At 36.0% G+C, this 20,144-nt stretch overlaps 1 protein-coding gene across 2 annotated transcripts in view; it reads left to right on the top strand.

Annotated features, from left to right (window-relative positions):
- The first annotated feature begins 357 nt into the window (after positions 1 to 357).
- ZNF638 (zinc finger protein 638) overlaps positions 358 to 20,144 on the top strand; it is an 88,860-nt gene continuing 69,073 nt past the window's right edge. The window contains exons 1-6 of one of the 2 annotated variants that reach the window (XM_012475638.3): positions 358 to 1,876; positions 6,853 to 6,914; positions 14,217 to 14,255; positions 14,997 to 15,295; positions 16,615 to 16,892; positions 19,264 to 19,410. In XM_012475638.3, the coding sequence (XP_012331061.1) occupies positions 560 to 1,876; positions 6,853 to 6,914; positions 14,217 to 14,255; positions 14,997 to 15,295; positions 16,615 to 16,892; positions 19,264 to 19,410 (2,142 nt within the window). In that variant the 5' untranslated portion in view covers positions 358 to 559. The remainder of the gene's footprint in view (positions 1,877 to 6,852; positions 6,915 to 14,216; positions 14,256 to 14,996; positions 15,296 to 16,614; positions 16,893 to 19,263; positions 19,411 to 20,144) is intronic. The other variant, XM_021670729.2, reaches the window with a different exon arrangement.

Genomic DNA, 20,144 nt, shown 5'->3' on the forward strand with positions numbered 1-20,144 from the left:
AGTATTTTAATGCCTTCATCTTTTTTCCCCAGTATTACAGCGTGAAATAAATTCCCAGTATTTTTCAAGATTATGTAAAAGGAGTTGTAATTACTGCTCAGCATCTAGGACAGCACCCAACACAACACAGTGTACATGAACTCTGGCTTGAGGTTGGGGCTTGTGTTCTGCATTCAGGAAAGAAGAAAAGAGAAAGTTTTTGGGAAATTTAAATCTTCGTAAGCCCTTACTCTAAAAGTGTATGAAATGCACAATGGTTTCATGGCTTTATTTCAAAATGTTTTACACTGGCTGTAGAACCCACTTCATAGAGTAGTTTGAGTTAAAATGATCTAATATTTGTGTTTTAACTTTCAGCTTTGTGTTATTCTTGGAAAATTTCGCACCACTTGTGAATTCCTTGAACCTGGGCATTGCAAACCCACTTCTGTTGGGCCCATCTCCTTTGCACTTTGCTCAGATTAAGACTCAGTTGGCGCTTCAGCAGCTGAATGCCGTTGCCTCACATGGTTCAACACCACCTTATACTTTATTAAATCAGGCTTTCTTGAAAATAGCCATGTCGAGACCCAGGTTTAATCCTCGAGGAGACTTTCCACTTCAAAGGCCACGAGCACCTAACCCTTCTGGGATGAGGCCTCCAGGACCATTTATGAGGCCTGGATCTATGGGTCTCCCAAGATTTTACCCAGCAGGGAGAGCCCGTGGAATTCCACACAGATTTGCTGGCCATGAATCTTATCAGAACATGGGACCACAGAGAATGAATGTTCAGGTAACTCAACATAGAACTGATCCAAGATTGACCAAAGAAAAACTGGATTTTCATGAAGCACAACAGAAGAAGGGGAAGCCTCACGGTAGCCGGTGGGATGATGAGCCTCATATGTCTGCATCAGTGGCAGTGAAACAGAGTTCTATAACACAGGTTACAGAGCAGAGTCCCAAAGTACAGAGCCGCTATACTAAAGAGAGTGCCTCAAGTATCTTAGCAAGTTTTGGATTATCTAATGAAGACCTAGAAGAACTTAGTCGCTATCCTGATGAACAGCTGACTCCGGAAAATATGCCATTAATTTTGAGGGATATAAGAATGCGAAAAATGGGGCGCAGATTACCTAATTTACCTTCTCAGAGCAGAAATAAAGAAACACTTGGTAGTGAAGCAGTTTCAAGTAATGTGATTGATTATGGGCATGCAAGCAAATATGGCTACACAGAAGATCCACTTGAAGTACGTATTTATGATCCTGAAATTCCAACTGATGAGGTTGAGAATGAATTTCAGTCACAACAGAGCATTTCTGCATCTGTTCCCAATCCAAATGTGATATGTAATTCTGTGTTTCCAGTTGAAGATGTATTTCACCAAATGGACTTCCCCAGTGAGTCCTCCAATAATCGGTCCTTTTTCCCGGTTGAGAGTGGAACCAAGATGTCAGGCTTACACATTTCTGGAGGACAGTCAGTCCTTGAACCTATAAAATCTGTCAACCAATCCATTAACCAAACAGTTAGCCAGACAATGAGTCAATCTCTGATTCCTCCGTCTATGAACCAGCAACCATTTTCGTCAGAATTAATTTCAACTGTAAGCCGACAAGAGCGGATCCCACATGAGCCTGTGATTAATTCATCTAATGTACATGTTGGATCAAGAGGAAGTAAAAAGAATTACCAGTCACAGTCTGACATTCCCATTCGGTCTCCCTTTGGTATTGTGAAAGCATCCTGGCTACCAAAATTTTCACATGCTGATGCCCAGAAAATGAAGAGACTTCCAACTCCTTCTATGATGAATGATTATTATGCAGCGTCTCCAAGAATATTTCCACATTTGTGTTCTCTGTGTAACGTAGAATGTAGTCATTTGAAGGTGAGTGTTTTTAAAAAAAGATCATTGTATAATGATGCTCAGCACCAAAGTTTTCTCTAAGTTCTAATATGTATGCTGCTGTTAATTAGACGTTAAAGAAATGGCGGAAGGTAATTTTAATTGCAACCTCAATATTAGTTGTAATCTTGAGTAACCCTGGCCTTAGTACTGAATTCAGTGTTAGGCTTACTGTATTCCTGTGACCGGGCACACCATATATTAATAGTTTGTCCATTTATTTTAAACTTTTAGTTATCCCACTTATGCAACATAAAATTTATATAACATAAACTGTGTACTTAACAAGACAATGTCACATGGAATCACCTTTCTCTAAAAGGATCTGTTAGTATAAAACTACAAAGAGATGGTATAACCCATTTATACTTAAAAGATGGTACAACCCATTTGTAATTCACACATTTAAGAGAGATTGTATTATGGCCTTGCAAATATATACCTGTCTTGGGATAAAGACAATGTTGATTTAAATATTTCCTGACTTTATGTAGACTAGTGATTTTTAGTGTTTTTTTTTTTTTTTTGAGAAGAAGCTTTCTAAAATAACTTCATAGCAAAAATAAGTCAAGGTGCATTAGTTATAGAGTTAAATGATAGAAATTTGAAGAGAAAATTCTTTAAAAAGAAAGAAGATTTAGGTATAGAAGGAAGTATTTTGCAGAGGCAGTCAAGTGTACTATAATGTAGAACATACTATTTGGTAGTAATCATTGGTAGATTTGAGCAGGAATTTCCAAGTAAAATTTATTTATCTGTGTTTGGCAAGCACTGTTTCTTCTATTTACCAATGTGATTTATTGATTCAGATTGTAAAGAGTCAGGAGGGAATGTACTAACATGGGAAAAAGCTTTGATTCAAGGCCATGGTCTGGAATTGGTTGTATACTTAGGCTTAAAAATCTATAGGTGCTAATGTTCTTGTTCTTTTCTTCTTGCAGTGCTGCCTTTTGATTTTCTTTTCATTATTCACTCACCAGGTTTTTATCAACATGAATCTGTAATTAGATCTGTTGTTTCTTTCTTAAAGTTAACTCCAGTCAAAGAAAGCAGCATTCGATCCCATTTGAGCCAGCTGTGTCAAATTCTATTAAAATAATAGTTGCCTTATTCCATCAGAAGGGATAGCAAAGTCCTTACAAGGGAAAAAGTCTTAGATAATTCATGTCACTTAATTGTAATCTGTAAGTAGCCCTGGCCTTACGAGTGAATTGAGTGTTAGTCTCTCTGTATTCTTATGACTGGGCGTACCACATAATTTTTTAATTTATTTTAAACTTTTGATTAATCATGATGAATCCAAAAAAATACATCTTCGAATAAAGAACTTGAAGTTTTAATTTGTATTCTGTACAGTAGAAAAGGTATACATTTAATTTAGTATGTACTTAGGGATGCCAGTTTTGTACTTGACTCCAGTTGGGTACTGGGGCAGAAATGAGGAACTGTGTAAAATTTTAGATGTTATTAAGCAGTTTATCCAGTCTTATTGAGGAGAAAAATTATACTCCCGAGACATTTAAAACAATTAGAAGGCAACAAGTGGTTTTGTGTATTTAACTTGTTTGGATATGCTGTAGGGGACGGAGATGTAATATTTCTATGTTGATTTCAGGCGTGTATCACTCAGGCTAGCATCATCAATTTACTAATGTAATCATTACCAATTTACCAATTTAATAATTGTTTTAACTATTGTATTTGTAGCGGTATGTGTTTAAAAAGTATAAATATGCATTCTGACATCAAAAGACTTTTACAGCCTAGTTAGACTAATGGAATGACAGTTACTAAATGCACTAAGTCTATCTTGACTAGAATGATGTGGTAGAGAAGACTTCATGGAGTAGGTTGAAGATGGATCTTGAATGATAAAGAGGCTTTAGATATGCCTGTATAAAGAGGATGAGGGGGCCAGGCGTGGTGGCTCACGCTCGTAATCCCAGCACTTTGGGAGGCCTAGGCGGGCAGATAACGAGGTCAGGAGTTCGAGACCAGCCTGACCAACATGGTGAAACCCGTGTCTACTAAAAATACAAAAATTAGCTGGGCATGATGGCACATACCTGTAATCCTAGCTGCTTAGGAGGCTGAGGCAGGAGAATTGCTTGAACCCGGGAGATCTCGCCAGTGCACTTCAACCTGGGTGACGGAGTGACTCCATCTCAAAAAAATAAAAAAGGAGGAGGGATGGCAACAATATACAGAGAGGCAAAGGTCCAGAGAGAAGACTACATTTCATTGTGGTAGGAGGCAGTTGGAAAAGAGTGATGAGCGTATTAGAAATAAGTATGAAAGGCCTTAAAGAGCTAACCTAGGAGTTTAGACTTGAGAGGCATTAGAAAGCTAAATAAGTTTGTTGGTAAGTGAAGTGACACATGTTTAAAGTATATTTTAGGGAGACCTGACTCAAGTATGCAGGGTAAATAGAGATGAGATGATAAGGAGGAGGACCTCCACTTGGAAGCTTCTCTAATTGTTCAAGTATAAGATGGTAAAAACCTGGGTTAATAGGGTAAAAGTAGAGATTTGAGAGGAGAGAAAATCGTTTAGTAATCATTAGAACTCATATAGATTGCCATTAAACACACACATACACACACACACACCCCCCCCACACACACATACCCCTTTTAACAGACAGCTCAACAGAATGGGGCTCATCTAAGTAAAGAATTTTTCACTACTAAATGGCCAGATGATAGAGATTTGTGAAGATGGGGATTTTGATGGTACAAACTACTTCTCATTTCTGTGATATATTTTGCTGCCTCAATCAAGTGTTCGTGTGTGTGTGTGTGTGTGTGAGTGTGTATATATATATATATATATATATATACACGTATATATATATATACACGTATATATATATACGTATATATATATATATACACGTATATATATACGTATACGTATATATATATATATATATACGTATATATATATATGACATAAATATGAAGGCAATAAATGTAAATTACCAACTGCAAACTTTTTTCTACTGAGTAAATCTGACAATATGTATATTTCCCACCTTCGAGTCTCTGAAATTATAGCTGTGAAGATGTACTTTGAGAATGTGAAATGTATTTGCTTGTTAAATTGGGGTTCAGATTTTAAAGGAAGAACTTCCCTTGGTTTAGGGACTGTGTCGTAATGACTGAAATAGTCCAGTTTGAGAACGTACTGACAGTAAAAAATTGTTGAGACTAATGAGTGAGCCCTGATACGGGTAGATATTTTCAGTTTCATCCTGAGCCTCCCTAATTCTATACAGTCCTTGCAGAGTCTCCTCCTTAGTAGGTAATTTTCACTTTTTCTCTGGGGAGGCAGTACTGCTTTTGAACTGTTATCTAATGTGGATACTTTTGCCAGAGTCTAGAAATTGGGGCAGGATAGGTGTATTTACTGAGCTTAAAGCAAGTAATGTCAATTTGTGAAGCAAACCTATTAAAAGTACAGTAAGAGAATGTGTGTTATGTGTAAGGAGAGTATGTCTTAAATAGGGCAGCCATCATCGTCAGCTGATAGTTGCTATAAGAATGGTATCCTGTATTACTGTATCATCCTATTTTTTCAAGAAAAGCTGGAAATCTGTACTTGGGGTTAAAATCTCTGGATTATTAAATGTTGGCAACGTATTCAGATAAAAAACACTTCATGGTTCAAATAAATCATGCCCAACCTACTGCCTGCACCAGTGTGTCTGTTTGATGTAAAGTGTCCAGTTAACATTAAAAATACGGGTTTCAGTACCACTAGAGACTTTTAACTGCCAATCTCTTCTAGCTTTCTATTTGTGTTACTAAACAGGATGTACAAACATTTCTTTTTTGTAGTCTACAATCAGTTCCATGGCTTAATGAAATAGTTTAGGATTTGTCATACCTTGTTGCTGAGTTTAAATTGATGCTGAGCATTGCATTGCAAACCAGTGTACCTTTTTTCAGATAATTCTTGCCAAGGCAGAATCCAAAATTGTCAACTGTGATTTTACCTGTGGAAACTTAAAGTTCATCTTTAGCAATGACCTAAACTAAAATGTGTTTGAAATGGAAACAAATAATCACATTTTCCTTAAGCTAAGTTTTGAAATACAGAGTTATTTAGTAAGTTTTCTGCTTTTCCAAATCCTGGAGGAACAGTGAAACTTAGAGTAACATACATACTGCTTTTAACTAATTGTTTCACTTTGGAAACTCTATCTTTGAAAACTGTATTGGCTTTTTTTTCTTTTAAATCCAGATGTGTCTTCCAGAGCTATTTATGGGTACAGATTGTAATTTTAGGACAGATTTATTTGTAAATGAAGTAATGTATAAGAAAACATTTTGTTAATTGTAAAGCTCAATATGTAAAGGATATTGTATCTTTGAAATGTTGTTACTTTTAAATTTTGAAAATAGATTTCATAAGCAGCATTTTTCCCATATTTTTACTAATCTTATTTACCAAAATAGTGAGTACCTTGTATGGAATGGTACTGGCCTATGAGTTAGCATTTTTTGATTGTTGATGTTGTTAACGTGAATTTTAGAGGTACTTGTCATTGAAATACTGTATTTTGAAGATACTGTTTCACAGATACCATTTTACTTATAGAATTTTTGGTGATTTCTGGTGTGGTGTTTTTTGCACTAAGTTTTTGCTGATCCGTGCTTTTATTTTCTCCAACTTTATATATTGATTTCAAAATGAGCATCCGTGGATATGATATTTAAAATGTTTTCTGTACTAAAATATTTTCAAATGGAATCGATGAGGTATGGTATTAAGTACATTTGTTTGGAGGCCTTTAATTTTTGGTTGTGAAAATTTTATTGAGTAGCCAAAAGCTATTTGTAACTACATTTGTTTAATTTTTGAAAAAGATGTATTCTTTGTCTTTTTTAAAAGCCTCGTTCATTAGTCAACATGAGGAATATTCTAATTTCGACACTTTTCTCCTTTTACAATAGGATTGGATTCAGCATCAAAATACATCTACTCATATTGAGAGCTGTCGACAGTTACGTCAACAGTAAGAACATTTTTTTCTTTATTATAGATAGCATATTTACAAAATAGTTAATGTTCAGATATGACTGTTAATATTTTTAGTATACTTTGGAGAAAAATATTTTTAGAAAGTTGTCTTTTTAAAATATTAGTTTTGTGGAAGTATATTTAATATTTTTCTAAAATGATAGAATTCAGTATATCCTTTGCTCTGACACTTTTCTAACTTAATTCCCAGTAGGTAAACTTTTTATGTCATTAGTTCATTCTTTGCTGGCTCACCTTCCCCACGATCTTTTATCTATATCAGAGCAGGTATCCTTTCTTTCTCCTATCTTCACCTCTTTCCATAGGATAAGTAACTGAAAATCAGTGCAAACCAAACACCAGCATTTAATTTGGGACCTAAAGCTCTTCTCCATATTAGAACCAGTTTTCAGAATATACCTTAAGTAAGGGATGAAAAAGCTAGGTGTCTTGGTTCCTCAGTCTTGGCTCTTCAATTCTTCCACCTTTTTCTTCTTTAAAACAGGGCAGGGCATCTGTGAAGGTTTCCTTACTGGCCATAAAGGTGAAAAGTGTTATTTTAACACTTAAGTTCCTGTATCCCTTGGAATAACATAAAATTAAACTCTGTTTTCCCTAGTACCATTAAACAGTTCCTAGCCACCAGACTGACAGTAAAATGTTCATAGGCAAATGGATTTGAGATTATTGTTGAGGATCCTTCTGGTTGTAAGTGATTAAAGTTGCAAATCAGTTGCAGTGGCCCATGCCTGTAATCTCAGCACTTTGAGAGGCTAAGGCAGGTGGGCTTACTGGAGCTCAGGAGTTCAGCCTGGCCAACATAGCAAGATCTTTTCTCTACCAAAAATAAAAATAAAAGAATCAGCCAGACATGGTGGTGCACATGTGTAGTTAAAATATTTGGGAGGCTGAGGTGGGAGTATCACTTGATCATGGGAGATAGAGGCTTTAGTGAGCCATGATTGCACCACTGCAGTCTAACCTGGGTGACATCCTGTTTCAAAAATAATTTTTTTTTAAAATAAGAATTTGTAAGCTCGATTGACTGGGAAGGTTAAATGAGTTTGGTGGTTCTATTAATAGTTTCAGGAGCAGCTGTATTGGATGCTCAGACAAAACTCAGTGTCAGAAATACTTCTTTCTTAGCTGTTGTCTTCTGCAATGGCCTTATGAAATCTTGGACACACTTCTTTCACATGGCAAAATGGACCCCATGGTTTTGGATGTAAGTGATCTGTATAGCTGGCGTTTCTAGGAGGGTTTTTTTTTCCCTCCCTCAACCCCTCACCCTGTGACACAGCCTCGGGAGGTCCTGAGAATATATGCCTCTCCCATCTCACCTTTTTACTTTAGAGCACTTCTTTAGCCATAACTCCAGCAGAAGTCCTTGTTTTGACTCTTGGTTCACTTTGTGTTAGTTGTCCATCCCTAAACCCATTATAGTAGCTATGGGAATAGGGTACTACACCTCAGTTTGTGTCATATGTCTACTCCTGGTGTCAAGAGTGAGATAAGCTGCACCTGGATCTTACACACTAAGACTAGAAATTGGGGTTAGTTTCCTACATAGATACTGTACAGACAAACATAGGTTATCATGGGGAGATAATTTATTGCCTGAATTGGATATGCCTTACTGCCACTGTAAGGAATACAGTCAAAAATGGAAAACCTCTCCTAAGCAACATTTTCCCACAGGTGCCCAGTGGGATGTCTTTTAATGAAGGTGAATTTTTATTTGGGTGGGAGCTAGCTATTTATTTTAGGTAGTCATTAATGCTAGTAGGGGGATTATAGCTACGTTAATTTACTTGCGCAAACAGCATGTATATACCTATCAAAGCCTTAAGTGTAGGTAAGGCTATTATTTTTTTCATGCACAGAGGACCCTGATTTAAAGCATTTGCTTTCCATGCCTGCTACTTTAATGTTCTACACTACTTTTTATTTTTTAACCATGTCAAGTGTATTAGGACTCTCCAGAGAGACCAATAGGGGAGACATACATAAGCATACCTCATTTTATTGTGCTTTGATTTATTACTTCACATAATATCGCTTTATTACAAATTGAAAGATTGTGAAAACCCTGTGTTAAGTCTGTTGGTGCTATTTTTCTTTTCTTTTCTTTTCTTTTTTGACTTAATAGAAATTTATTCTCTCACAGTTTTGGAGTCCAGAAGTCTGAAATCATGGTGTTAGCTGGGCCACACTCCCTTCCAAGGCTCTAGGGGAGAATCTATTCCATGCCTCTCTCCTAGCTTCTAGTGACTAGGGACAATCGTTGGCCTTCCTTAGCTTATGTAGCCCATCAGTCCCATCTCTGCTACTGTCTTCACACCCCTTCTCCTCTCAAACCTCCCTCTGCCCTGCTATTATAAGGACACTGGCTGTTGGATCTCGGGCCCACTGGATAATCTAAGATTATTTCATCTCAAGAGTTTTAGTTTAATTACATCTGCAAAGATCCTTTTCCAAATCAGGTAACATTCACAAGTTCCAGGGATTGGGACATATATATATGTATATATGTTTTGGGAAGCATCATTCAAGAATCCATCTTAATCATCTCCTAATGTCAAGTCACTGTCTCATCTGGCCAAAAGCAATCAAGAGCTGAAGCTGAAAATGAACAGTGTTATTAGTACCTGTATGCTGGTAGGAAGGAACTGCAATTGGATATATCCTTCAATCTGGTATCCTCTGGGTCAGTTTCCACTTTTTCCTATTGTGGGATTTAAGGGTTCTTTAGTTACACAGGTAACTGTGGTTTGAAATTTAAAACAACAGTATATCTTTCATAATTCTCCAGGCTGTGTCTCCTAACCAGGTCTCATGATGCCTTCATAGTTTCTTCACCTTCTGCACATTTTTCTCCACCTGGCCTCACTCTGATTACAGTGGCAGATCCAGGGCCTCCCTCTTCCCTTGTCTTTACTGGGCCAATCAGGACTCTTTCCTATTGGTACTATTTTTCTAACAGCATGTGCTTACTTTGTGTTCCTGAGTCACATTTTGGGCGGTAATTCTCACAGTATTTCAAACTTTTTCATTATTATTATACCTGTTATGGCAGTCTGTGATCAGTGATCTTTGATTTTGACTTGCTGAAGGCTCATGATAGTATTTTTTAGCAATGAAGTATTTTTAATTAATTTATGTACATTTTTAAAAACATGCTATTGTATACTTAATAGACTGGTATAGTCTAAACGTAACTTTTATTTGCACTGGGAAACCAAAAAACTTACGTGACTGAATAAGTTATCTACATATAACTTAATAATATACATAACTGAATCTACATATCTCTGAGGTATCCCTGTGTATTGATATGTGAGAGGGGATTTACTAGGGGAATTGGCTTATATAATTATGGAGGCTGAGAAGTCCCACAATATTCTGTCTGCATGTTGAAGACCCTTGGTTTCTGGTAGTGTGGCTCAGTCTAAATTCAAAAGCTTCCAAACCAAGGAAGCTGATAGCATAATTCTCAGTCTGAGACAGAAAGCCCTAGAAACCCAGGAGCCTGCTGATGCAAGTCATATAGACCAAAGGTCCAAGAACTTGGAGTTCTGATGTCCAAGGGCAAGGAGTAGAAGGGCATCTCGCTCTGAGGGAAGGAGGGGTAGAGAGAGGGAATTCCACCTTCTTCCGTCTATCTGTGCCATCTGGGCTCCCAGCCTATGCTATGGCATGATGCTCGCCTACATTGAGGGCAGATTTTCCTTACTCAGCTCACTGACTCACAAACCAATCCTTACTGGCAACACCCTCACAGACATGCCAAGAAACAATGCCTCACCAGTCATTAAGCATCCCTCAATCTAGTCAAGTTGACACCTCAAATTCACCATCACATTCAGGTTGTATGCTCTTGAATAATTACTTCATGACTTTCTCTCCACTGCAAAATAATTTAATAAATAAGATTTGGTTAGATGCTTGGGATCTGCATTCTTTATTCTTTTAAGCTGTGTTAATGTGGATATACCTTCCTTCTACTCATTCCTCCATTGATACATATTTAGATAGTTATGCGTTTCTTATGGCTTATTCTCTGGCTTTATGGATCTTTCTGGATTATGACACGAGTAGTTGAGGAAAGATATAGTGAATCAGAATTTTACTATTAAAAATAGGTAATTATACTATGCTTATTGTGTGCTGGGCATTCTGAGTACTTTACATAATTGATTTAGTCTTCAAAAACACCTACGAAGTGTTAAGTATAAGGATTATTCCTGATTTTATCAGTGAGAGAACTGAGGCACAGAGACAGTTTTCCTGTCATCATGCAGCAAATAGTTAATCAGAACTAGTTTAGCCCATGGACCTTTATTTACTATCCCTTCTACTTTTTTATGGCTTAAAATTTTTTCAGAATAAATATTGAAGGGAAAAAGGAAGAAAAATGTATATTCTTCATCTATATTCATCAGTTGTTAATATTTGCTTTATTATATCTTCATTTTTTTTCTGAACTATTTGAAAATACATTGCAGACATTATGAGATGTAATTTCTAAATGCTTCTATCTCCTAAGAGTAAGGACATTGTTCTGCATAACCTTGATATAACACATTTGAATAGATTAATAATTCCACAATGCCTTATAACATATAAACAGAATTCATATTTTCCCATTTGTTTCCAGAATGCCTTTTATAACTCTTCTTGTCTGCCCCATCGATACCCCCAATCTAGTATTCAGTTAGGATTTATGTCTTGCTGTCTCTTTTAATCTAGAATAACCTACTCTTTGTTTTGTTTTTTGTTTTGTCATTTTTTTTTGTTGTTGTTCAAGGAGGGTGTTTTTACAGTGTTGACTTTTTCCTTGAAATGTCCGGGAAACTTGTCTTGTTGAGTGTCCCACTTTTTATAGTTCCCTTAGCATTAAATCCACTGAGAACATTTTTGTTGCAAATACTTCGTAGGTGATGTGTGTATTTATTGCATCACATTGGGACAAAGATAACATCAGTTACCAGGTCCTTACTCTTAACAGTTATGTTATACCACCTATATTAGCGTTATTACTTCTGAAGCACATTTTTGACTAGTTGGGCAGTATAGAGGTGTTTCCAAATTCTGCTTGCAGAAGATTTATGCTTTATCTTTCTGCCCTGAGCAGCAGAGATGAGAACATGTGTTACCTAGTCAACAGGTCTAAACCTGGTGAAGCTGAACCTAGTGAAAATCAACAAATATTATTACTAACTCTCTTAGGTCACTGCAACCTCCACCTCCTGGGTTCAAGTGATTCTCTCACCTCAGCTTCCTGAATAGCTAGGACCACTGGCAAGTGCCACCACGCTTGGCTAATTTTTTGTATTTTTGGTAGAGACAGGGTTGCCTAAGCTGGTCTCAAACTCCAGAACTCAAGCCTGATCTACCTTCCAAAGTGTTGGGATTACAGGCATGAGCCACTGTGCCCGACCATAATTAGTAACTCTTGAATAATAATCTTCAAACTCTTGTGAACCATAAACTAGAGAGCTCTGGAAATTTAATAACTTTCATGTGTTGTTAATTACCGTCATTTCCAGCATATACATGTGAGAAAGCTAAGGCTTACACATACTACGTAACTGGCTTTAAGTTTAATAGCCATTAAATGACAGCACCTGTGGTGAAACCCAGTTTTGTTTGATGATAAAGGATTTGCTTTGAATCACTGTTATAAGACTACGAATTTATCTTTCTGGATGGTACAGGGCAATGAAAGTTTTTAAAGTGTGGAAATAGATGGAACACAATTAATCCATATATTGGGAATTGTTGACACTAGGTGATGGGCATGTTGGATTAAAGTTAACTTTTTTGTCTTCATAGCTTGTCCTCTCATAATTAAAAAGTGCTTTAGACAGTATGTCTATTCTCGAAGTAGGAAGAATGAGGCAGAAGCTTTCTCAGATGTCTCCTGGGAGTTTTGTACCTATGTCCCATTGGTTAGAACCTATCACTGGCTATCTTCTAGAGATAGTGGGAAAGCAAATATTTAGCTTTTTTTAGTCATTGTAGTAAAGACAAACAAGGGAAAAGGGAATTGAGAATTGCTGTGGGGTTAGCTCATTAACAATATCTGAGGCAAATAGCAATCAAGACAAACTATTTTACTAAATTTTGACCTAACTTTATTTTCCTGCTAGGTGATTTGTAAGAAGTTTGCTGCCTCCATTTCCTTACCTTGTTTTCGTCTTACTACTGAAACTGTATTCTTAAATGTAGTGATTTATTTATTTAATACAATCAACATGTCCAAATGCCTGTTAGAGTTCAGATTTTCTAGAAGTTGAGAGTGAAGATACAACCTTTTTCTTAGACTTCTGTGATATTGCTGTTTCTCCTACTGGGTTTTCTTTCTGTGATTACTCCTTAATCTTTTTTTTCTTTGTCTGCTTTACAGTTATTGATGTGCATAAGATTCTGTCTCGGCTCTTTTTTCTATAAACTCCATCTTGTATTAGTCTCACTCTTAGGACTATAATTGTGGCTTCTACATGCCTGATTTCTAAATATCTCAGCTCTTACCTTTTTTTCTAATTCCAGATATTCCTTTACACTTGTTCTGAAAACATTCCTGTAATCCTCTCTTAACAAATGTTCATTAACTTCCCGTCGTTTTTTCCTTTGTGTAACGTCATTACCTGATTTCAAGGCTCTTCATAATTTGTCTCTACCTGAGACAACAGACAACCTGTCCAAGTTTCCCCCTTTATAATTCCTTTTTATTATTTCTGTGCTGCAGCTAGACAGTTCCTGGAACAAAACACCTATGTTTTGCCTCCAATCTTAGTTTATGTATTGCCACTGCATGAAATCTAACCTGATCCATGCCTATTAATAGATCTTTTTAAGGGCTACTTGAAAAGCCATGTTTTCTATGAATTCTCTCCTGATTCCTCTTACTGGATATATCTCTGTGAGGACCAATTGGCATAAGTTAAGCGGCGCCATTCATGTTGTATTCTGTGAGTTGCCACATAGAATATGATAGGAGCGGTGTTTTCTAGAGTTCTGTAAAGTAGATGAATTGTCTTCTCTTTTTTAACCCTTAACCTAAGCTTTTATCTTGTATCTCTAACATGGATTTGTTTATGTACTGGCCATTTTACTTAAATAAATGTTTAGGCCTTTAAAGTATGGGGAATGTGTTTCCCTGATATACCTATTAGCATAATACTTTGATTATTTATTGAATTAAATACTTAAAATATTTTATTTCCAGTAAAGATTAATTGAGCCTTATAGTCTTATTTTAGCTGTTAGTTAATATTGTTTATTTTCAAAATAGGTATCCTGATTGGAATCCTGAGATCCTCCCATCAAGAAGGTAATTTTTAAAAATAGTAATATTATGAAAACTTGATTATCTTTTAAAAGTGAACACTTAATTTTAAGAAAGTGATTCTTCTATTTTTGTAATTTAAACAGTAGGCAAATGCAAAAACCTCTATGAATCTTTCTTATTCCAGCTTAAATGTGATACAGCCCCTCCCCTGAACTACTTTCTTTAATCTTTTCTGAAAATATTTTATTCTGACATTATTTTTTTATATTTATGATATCTTCTGTTGTAAATGCCTTGAATGCTAGGAGTGGTATTATTAAGTTCCGTATCCCCTAGGGGATCCTACTCAGTTTATGGGTGTACACACATGTATAGAAATCAAATCATATTTATAGATGGCATAATCTTTCAGGAAAGAATTATTTAATACATCTGTTTATGTAAATCATTTCCTAAATTCTTTACATAATTTAATACTTTAAAAACATAATTGGATACAATATTGGTACAGGAAAAACTAGAGAAATTCATTATCATATTCATCTGTAAACTAGAAAACAGACATCCAAGCAGTTTGGAGGGCTGATAAACTGCTCTGATTGTTTCTTACTCACCTATAAGGCTGAATCACATCATAACAAACAGATTTTTGTTTTAAGTACGTATCTTTTTCGAGTTTGATATTGTTAACAGTCTGCTTTTAAGAAGGTACTTTTGTCATTTAGTATCATGTAAATTTACATTAAATTGCTAATCACTAACTTTTTCCCCGCCTGCTTACAGAAATGAGGGTAACAGAAAAGAAAATGAAACTCCACGAAGACGTTCTCATTCCCCCAGTCCTAGGCGTTCTAGAAGATCAAGCTCAAGTCACAGAATCCGTCGATCTCGAAGCCCAATGCGTTACATGTATAGACCAAGAAGTCGAAGTCCAAGAATTTGTCATCGTTTCATTTCTAGATACAGATCCAGATCCAGATCCCGTTCACCATATCGAATTAAAAATCCATTTAGGGGTAGTCCAAAATGCTTTCGATCAGTTAGCCCCGAAAGGATATCCAGGAGATCAGTGAGATCATCAGGTACACTGATGGCCATGAAATAATGTACTTATTTTGACTAAATTTTTAATTGTGTTTTTTTTAGGATTTTGAGAAATGTTCCATTTTATTAAATTTTAGAATTGCTAAATGAAATCTGACCCACATCTCACAGAGTTACTCCCTCTAGTAACTTGGCAAAGAAATGTGTGTGAATATATGTGTCTACCAACATCATGTTTAAAAACCAAGGATGGTAGAAACATCTTAGTTTGCTTTAATAATTGATTATAGAATTCCATGGATTAAAATGTTTTTGAAATTATTATTTTTAACATCTGACTTAATACTGATTTAATGACCCTTTCAGAAATAGCTCACACGTACACACACACACACACACACACACACACACACACAAACACACACCTCCTTCTACAATGAAAGAAATCATAGTTAATATCTAAGGTACTTTGATACTCCCACTGCTTCACCTGACTGGCCTGAAAAATAAAAAAGTAATACTTTGAACAGGTCTTACTGTATCTAGTATATTCTAAAATGCTGAATTCAAATGAAAATACTTTTAATTACATAAGCAATGACCGATTGGGGTCCCCAAGATTTTTTAAGAGTTTTGTGAGGTCTTCTCTTTTCTAGTTACATGAGGCTGGATTTTCTTTATCCAGAAGTAGATAGAACAATTTAGATTTTTTCTTTTAAGCACAACATTAAAATGTTTGGAAGAAAGTACAATAGTGCCACTCATTTCACTAATTTTGTTTTGGGTATTATGGATGGTTTTTATAGAAAGATTTACATTAATATGGGAGTTTACTTTTTTGCCATTACTTTCAGTGGTAAAAACTGCAATTACTTTTGCAACAACCTAATTATGAATTAATAATTTTTTTTTTTTTTTTTTTTTTTGAGACGGAGTTTCGCTCTTGTTACCCAGGCTGGAGTGCAATGGCGCGATCTCGGCTCACTGCAACCTCCGCCTCTTGGGTTCAGGCAATTCTCCTGCCTCAGCCTCCTGAGTAGCTGTTAATAAATATTTTTAAATTTTATATTTCTAATATGGTAAATATCAATAAATATAACACAAATCTTTGGAGTCTTCAGTAAGTGTAAAGCAACTCGAAACCAAAACTTTGAGGATCACTGGTATAAGGGAAGCTTACTAAATAAAGGAACTTCTTCATGTAAAAGCCTTGTGAGTGAAAAAAGACTAGATTTTTTTCATCTGTGTGCTCCCTGTTTAGCTTGAGAATAGCTCTACATTTTTAAAATTATGTCATGAGATGGCTCCTACTTTAATTTTTTTTCAATTGAAATTGTTTTTTATGTCTTTTTACTAGATAGGAAAAAAGCATTAGAAGATGTAGTACAACAATCTGGGCATGGGACAGAATTTAATAAACAGAAGCATCTTGAAGCTGTTGATAAGGGACATTCACCAGCACAAAAGCCTAAAACTGGCAGTGGAACAAAACCATCAGTTAAATGTACAAGCACTTCAAAGAGCGATTCAAATCTAGGAGGACATTCTGTTCGTTGTAAATCAAAGAATCTTGAAGATGATACTTCGCCAGAATGTAAACAGGTGTCTGATAAAGCTGTTTCTCTCCAGCGAAAGGTAACTGTTTAATTAGTAACTATTTTTGGAGATACAGAGTGTAGTAGTGCAAACATGGCTCACTGTAGCCTCTATCTCCTGGGCTCAGGTGATCCTCCTACCTCTGCTTCCCTAGTTGCTGGCACCATAGGCATGGTGGCAGCACAGCCACCATGCTCGGGTAAGCTTTTATTTTTTGTAGAGATGGGATCTTGCCATGTTGCTCAGGCTGGGGTCAGGCAATCAGTCCTTCCATGTCAGCCTCCTTAAGTGCATCAGCCACTATGCCTGGCTCTGTAATTCTTTATTAGTACAAGTATTCATACATTTGCTATGACAAACAGAAAACAAAGTTGTTGCCTGGCATGGTGGCTCATGCCTGAATCCCATCACTCTGGGACACCAAGTGGGGTGGATCACTTGAGCTTAAGAGTTTGAGGCCTACCAGAACAAATGGTGAAACCCCCTCTCTACAAAACTTAACAGAATGTCAAAATGAGCTGGGCATGGTGGCAGGCCACCTGTAGTCCCAGGCCATGGGAGGCTCAGGTAGGAAGATCACTTGAACCCACCTGGGAGGCAGAGGTTGCAGTGAGCTGAGATCACACTACTACACTCCAAGCTGGGTTACAGAGAGAGACCCTATCTCAAGAAAAAAAACGAAGTTGTCTTAACTTTTTAATTCCGTATTTCCAGTAACTTTGAAATCATGAGTTGTTAAATGATTTCAGTATGGAATATTTCACTGGTTTTTCTTATAAATATAGTAAAAGTCCAAAGTTCAAAATCTTGTAGCTTAGGAATGCCAGTGGTTTTTATTTGATGTGTCAAAAGAGAACATTTTGATGGTTTGGCATTTTTGGCTAGCCTCAAAAGCAGATTATTGTGATAAGTTTTGCTCTCTCATTGGGAAACTAAATAATCACCAGCAACGTTACTGAGCTTTTGTAATCTTTTTTTGTAAGGTATAAGAGTGAGCCTCTCCTGAGAATTGATCATTATTCATCTCTTCTATACTTTTTGTGGTACAGTTCAGAAGTCAAATACTCTGTTGTACAGTGTAAAATGTAGTTTTTGGTACTGATTTATTGGTGTACTTTGATTGTAATACATTGGTTACAATACTGAGGTATTGTTTTATTATGTATGTTTATTAAATCACTATTAAATAATATATTAAAACATCAAGAGACTCTTCAGAGAAAATCCTAATAGACCCAATTATCAAATATTTTGTATATTTTAATATCAGTCTTCAGGTAATTAGGTATGGTATGCATTGCTCTCCACAGTATCTAAATACATTAAAGACTTTCAGCATTTGCTGTTCCCTGCCCCAAAGAACTTACATTTAGAAGGATAAACTTATAATAATCAACCAGTAAGTACAGAATTTTGAAAAGCATTGGGAAGAAATTTTTGAATATAGGGGACAATTTTGAAGAGGCTGAATTAGTCTTATAAGATTATTAATATATATAAAGTTCTTTTCATTTTGTTTCAAGACTTGTAGTTTGGTGGCAGTGGAACTTTTTTAAAAGTTTTCTTATTTAGTAAAGAAGAAATTTTTTTTTTTTTTTGAGAGATGGGATCTCACTCTCTCACCCAGGCTGAATTGCAGTGGTGCAGTCATAATTCACTGCAGCCTTAAATTTCTGAGCTCAAATATCTTTGTGCCTCAGGCTCCCAGGTAGCTAAGTCTGCAGGTGTACACCACCACACCCACCTGGGTGTTTTAATTTTTTTTTTTTTTTAATAGAGATAGGGTCTTAGTATGTTGCCCATCCTGGTCTTGAACTCCTGGCCTCAGGCGATATTTCTGTCTTGGTCTCCCAAAGCACTGGGATACAGGTATGAGCCACCATGTCTGGCTCTAATTTTTAACTTAGGTGGTAAAGTTGGTACTATAGTGTATTCAAATGGTATGCATTACATGTGAATTTTTAAAAATATTATATCTGTCTAGAGATCATTTTCAATTATTAGAACAGAGGGTGAGCAAAGCTGTAATTTCAGCTTCACTTATTAGTGGGCCATGTAGTTTCTTAGAAAAATTTTCTCTAATGGCCTTGGACCATTCCATAGATCTTCTTTGCTATAAGATGCTATAAACAGAAAAGAGCACCTATAAACCATTTCTGGGTTTAAAAATATAAATAGTATTTCTTACCACTTTGCTTTTGCATTTAAAATCAAGTGTTAAAATTGTAAATTGTGATTTTAAAAAATTGGGTAAAGGAGGGTGGTGAAGGAAAAATAAAAATGGGTAAAATATTTGGAAAAGACCCTTTAATGTACTAATATTAGTTGTAGAAGAAATTATATAGAAATTAATACTGTACATTGTAGCTTAATTTGGTTTATTTTAAATTTTCTTTCACTCCAAAAATAGCTTCGGAAAGAACAGTCATTGCATTGTGGTTCGGTTCTTCTTATATCTGAATTACCAGAGGATGGTTGTACTGAAGAAGATGTTAGAAAATTATTTCAACCATTTGGGAAAGTGAATGATGTCTTAATTGTTCCATATAGAAAGGAGGTGAGTCATTTAGTCTGTGGTAAAAATTCATACAAAGTAATTGCTTTAATGATTCTATAAACTGCTGTTGGGTCTCTTAGCTGCTTGTACTGCATATATATTTGTTCTTTGAGAGTTATATAAATGTTGGATGTGAATGAACAAGGCCCCAAAATAATATTTTATATCCTTTAATATAAGGGTTTGCCCACTTTTTCTGCAAAGGGCCAGATAAATATTTTTAGTTTTATGAGCCAGCTATAGGATCTCAACTGCTGTGCTCTGCCATTCTAGTACAGAAGCAACTATAAGTAGTATATAAATGAGCAAGCATGGTGTGTTCAAAAAAACTATTTACAAAAATAGGTAGTAAGCCATAGTTTGCCAGTCATTGCTTTAGAACACCAGTAAAATTATACTAAAACAAATTATTTCCTTGTATGGTAAGTATTGTCTGTGGGTTATATTCCTATAACTCACATGATGAAAGTTAAGAACTATGAACAATCTTTAAGCACAGTATAAAATAGTGAGTTAAGGCCGGGTGAGTTGGCTCATGCCTGTAACCCCAACACTTTAGGAGGCCGAGGCAGGTGGATCACCCTGAGGTCAGGAGTTTGAGACCAGTCTGGCCAACATGGCGAAACCCCGTCTTTACTAAAAACATAAAAATTAGCTGGGCATAGTGGCGGGCACCTGTAATCCCAGCTACTTCGGAGATTGAGGCAGGAGAATCTCGAACCCAGGAGGTGGAT

Source organism: Aotus nancymaae, unplaced genomic scaffold, assembly GCF_030222135.1.
Source record: "Aotus nancymaae isolate 86718 unplaced genomic scaffold, 86718_ANA_hifiasm-v0.15.2.pri h1tg000057l, whole genome shotgun sequence".
Classification (NCBI taxonomy): domain Eukaryota; kingdom Metazoa; phylum Chordata; class Mammalia; order Primates; family Aotidae; genus Aotus; species Aotus nancymaae.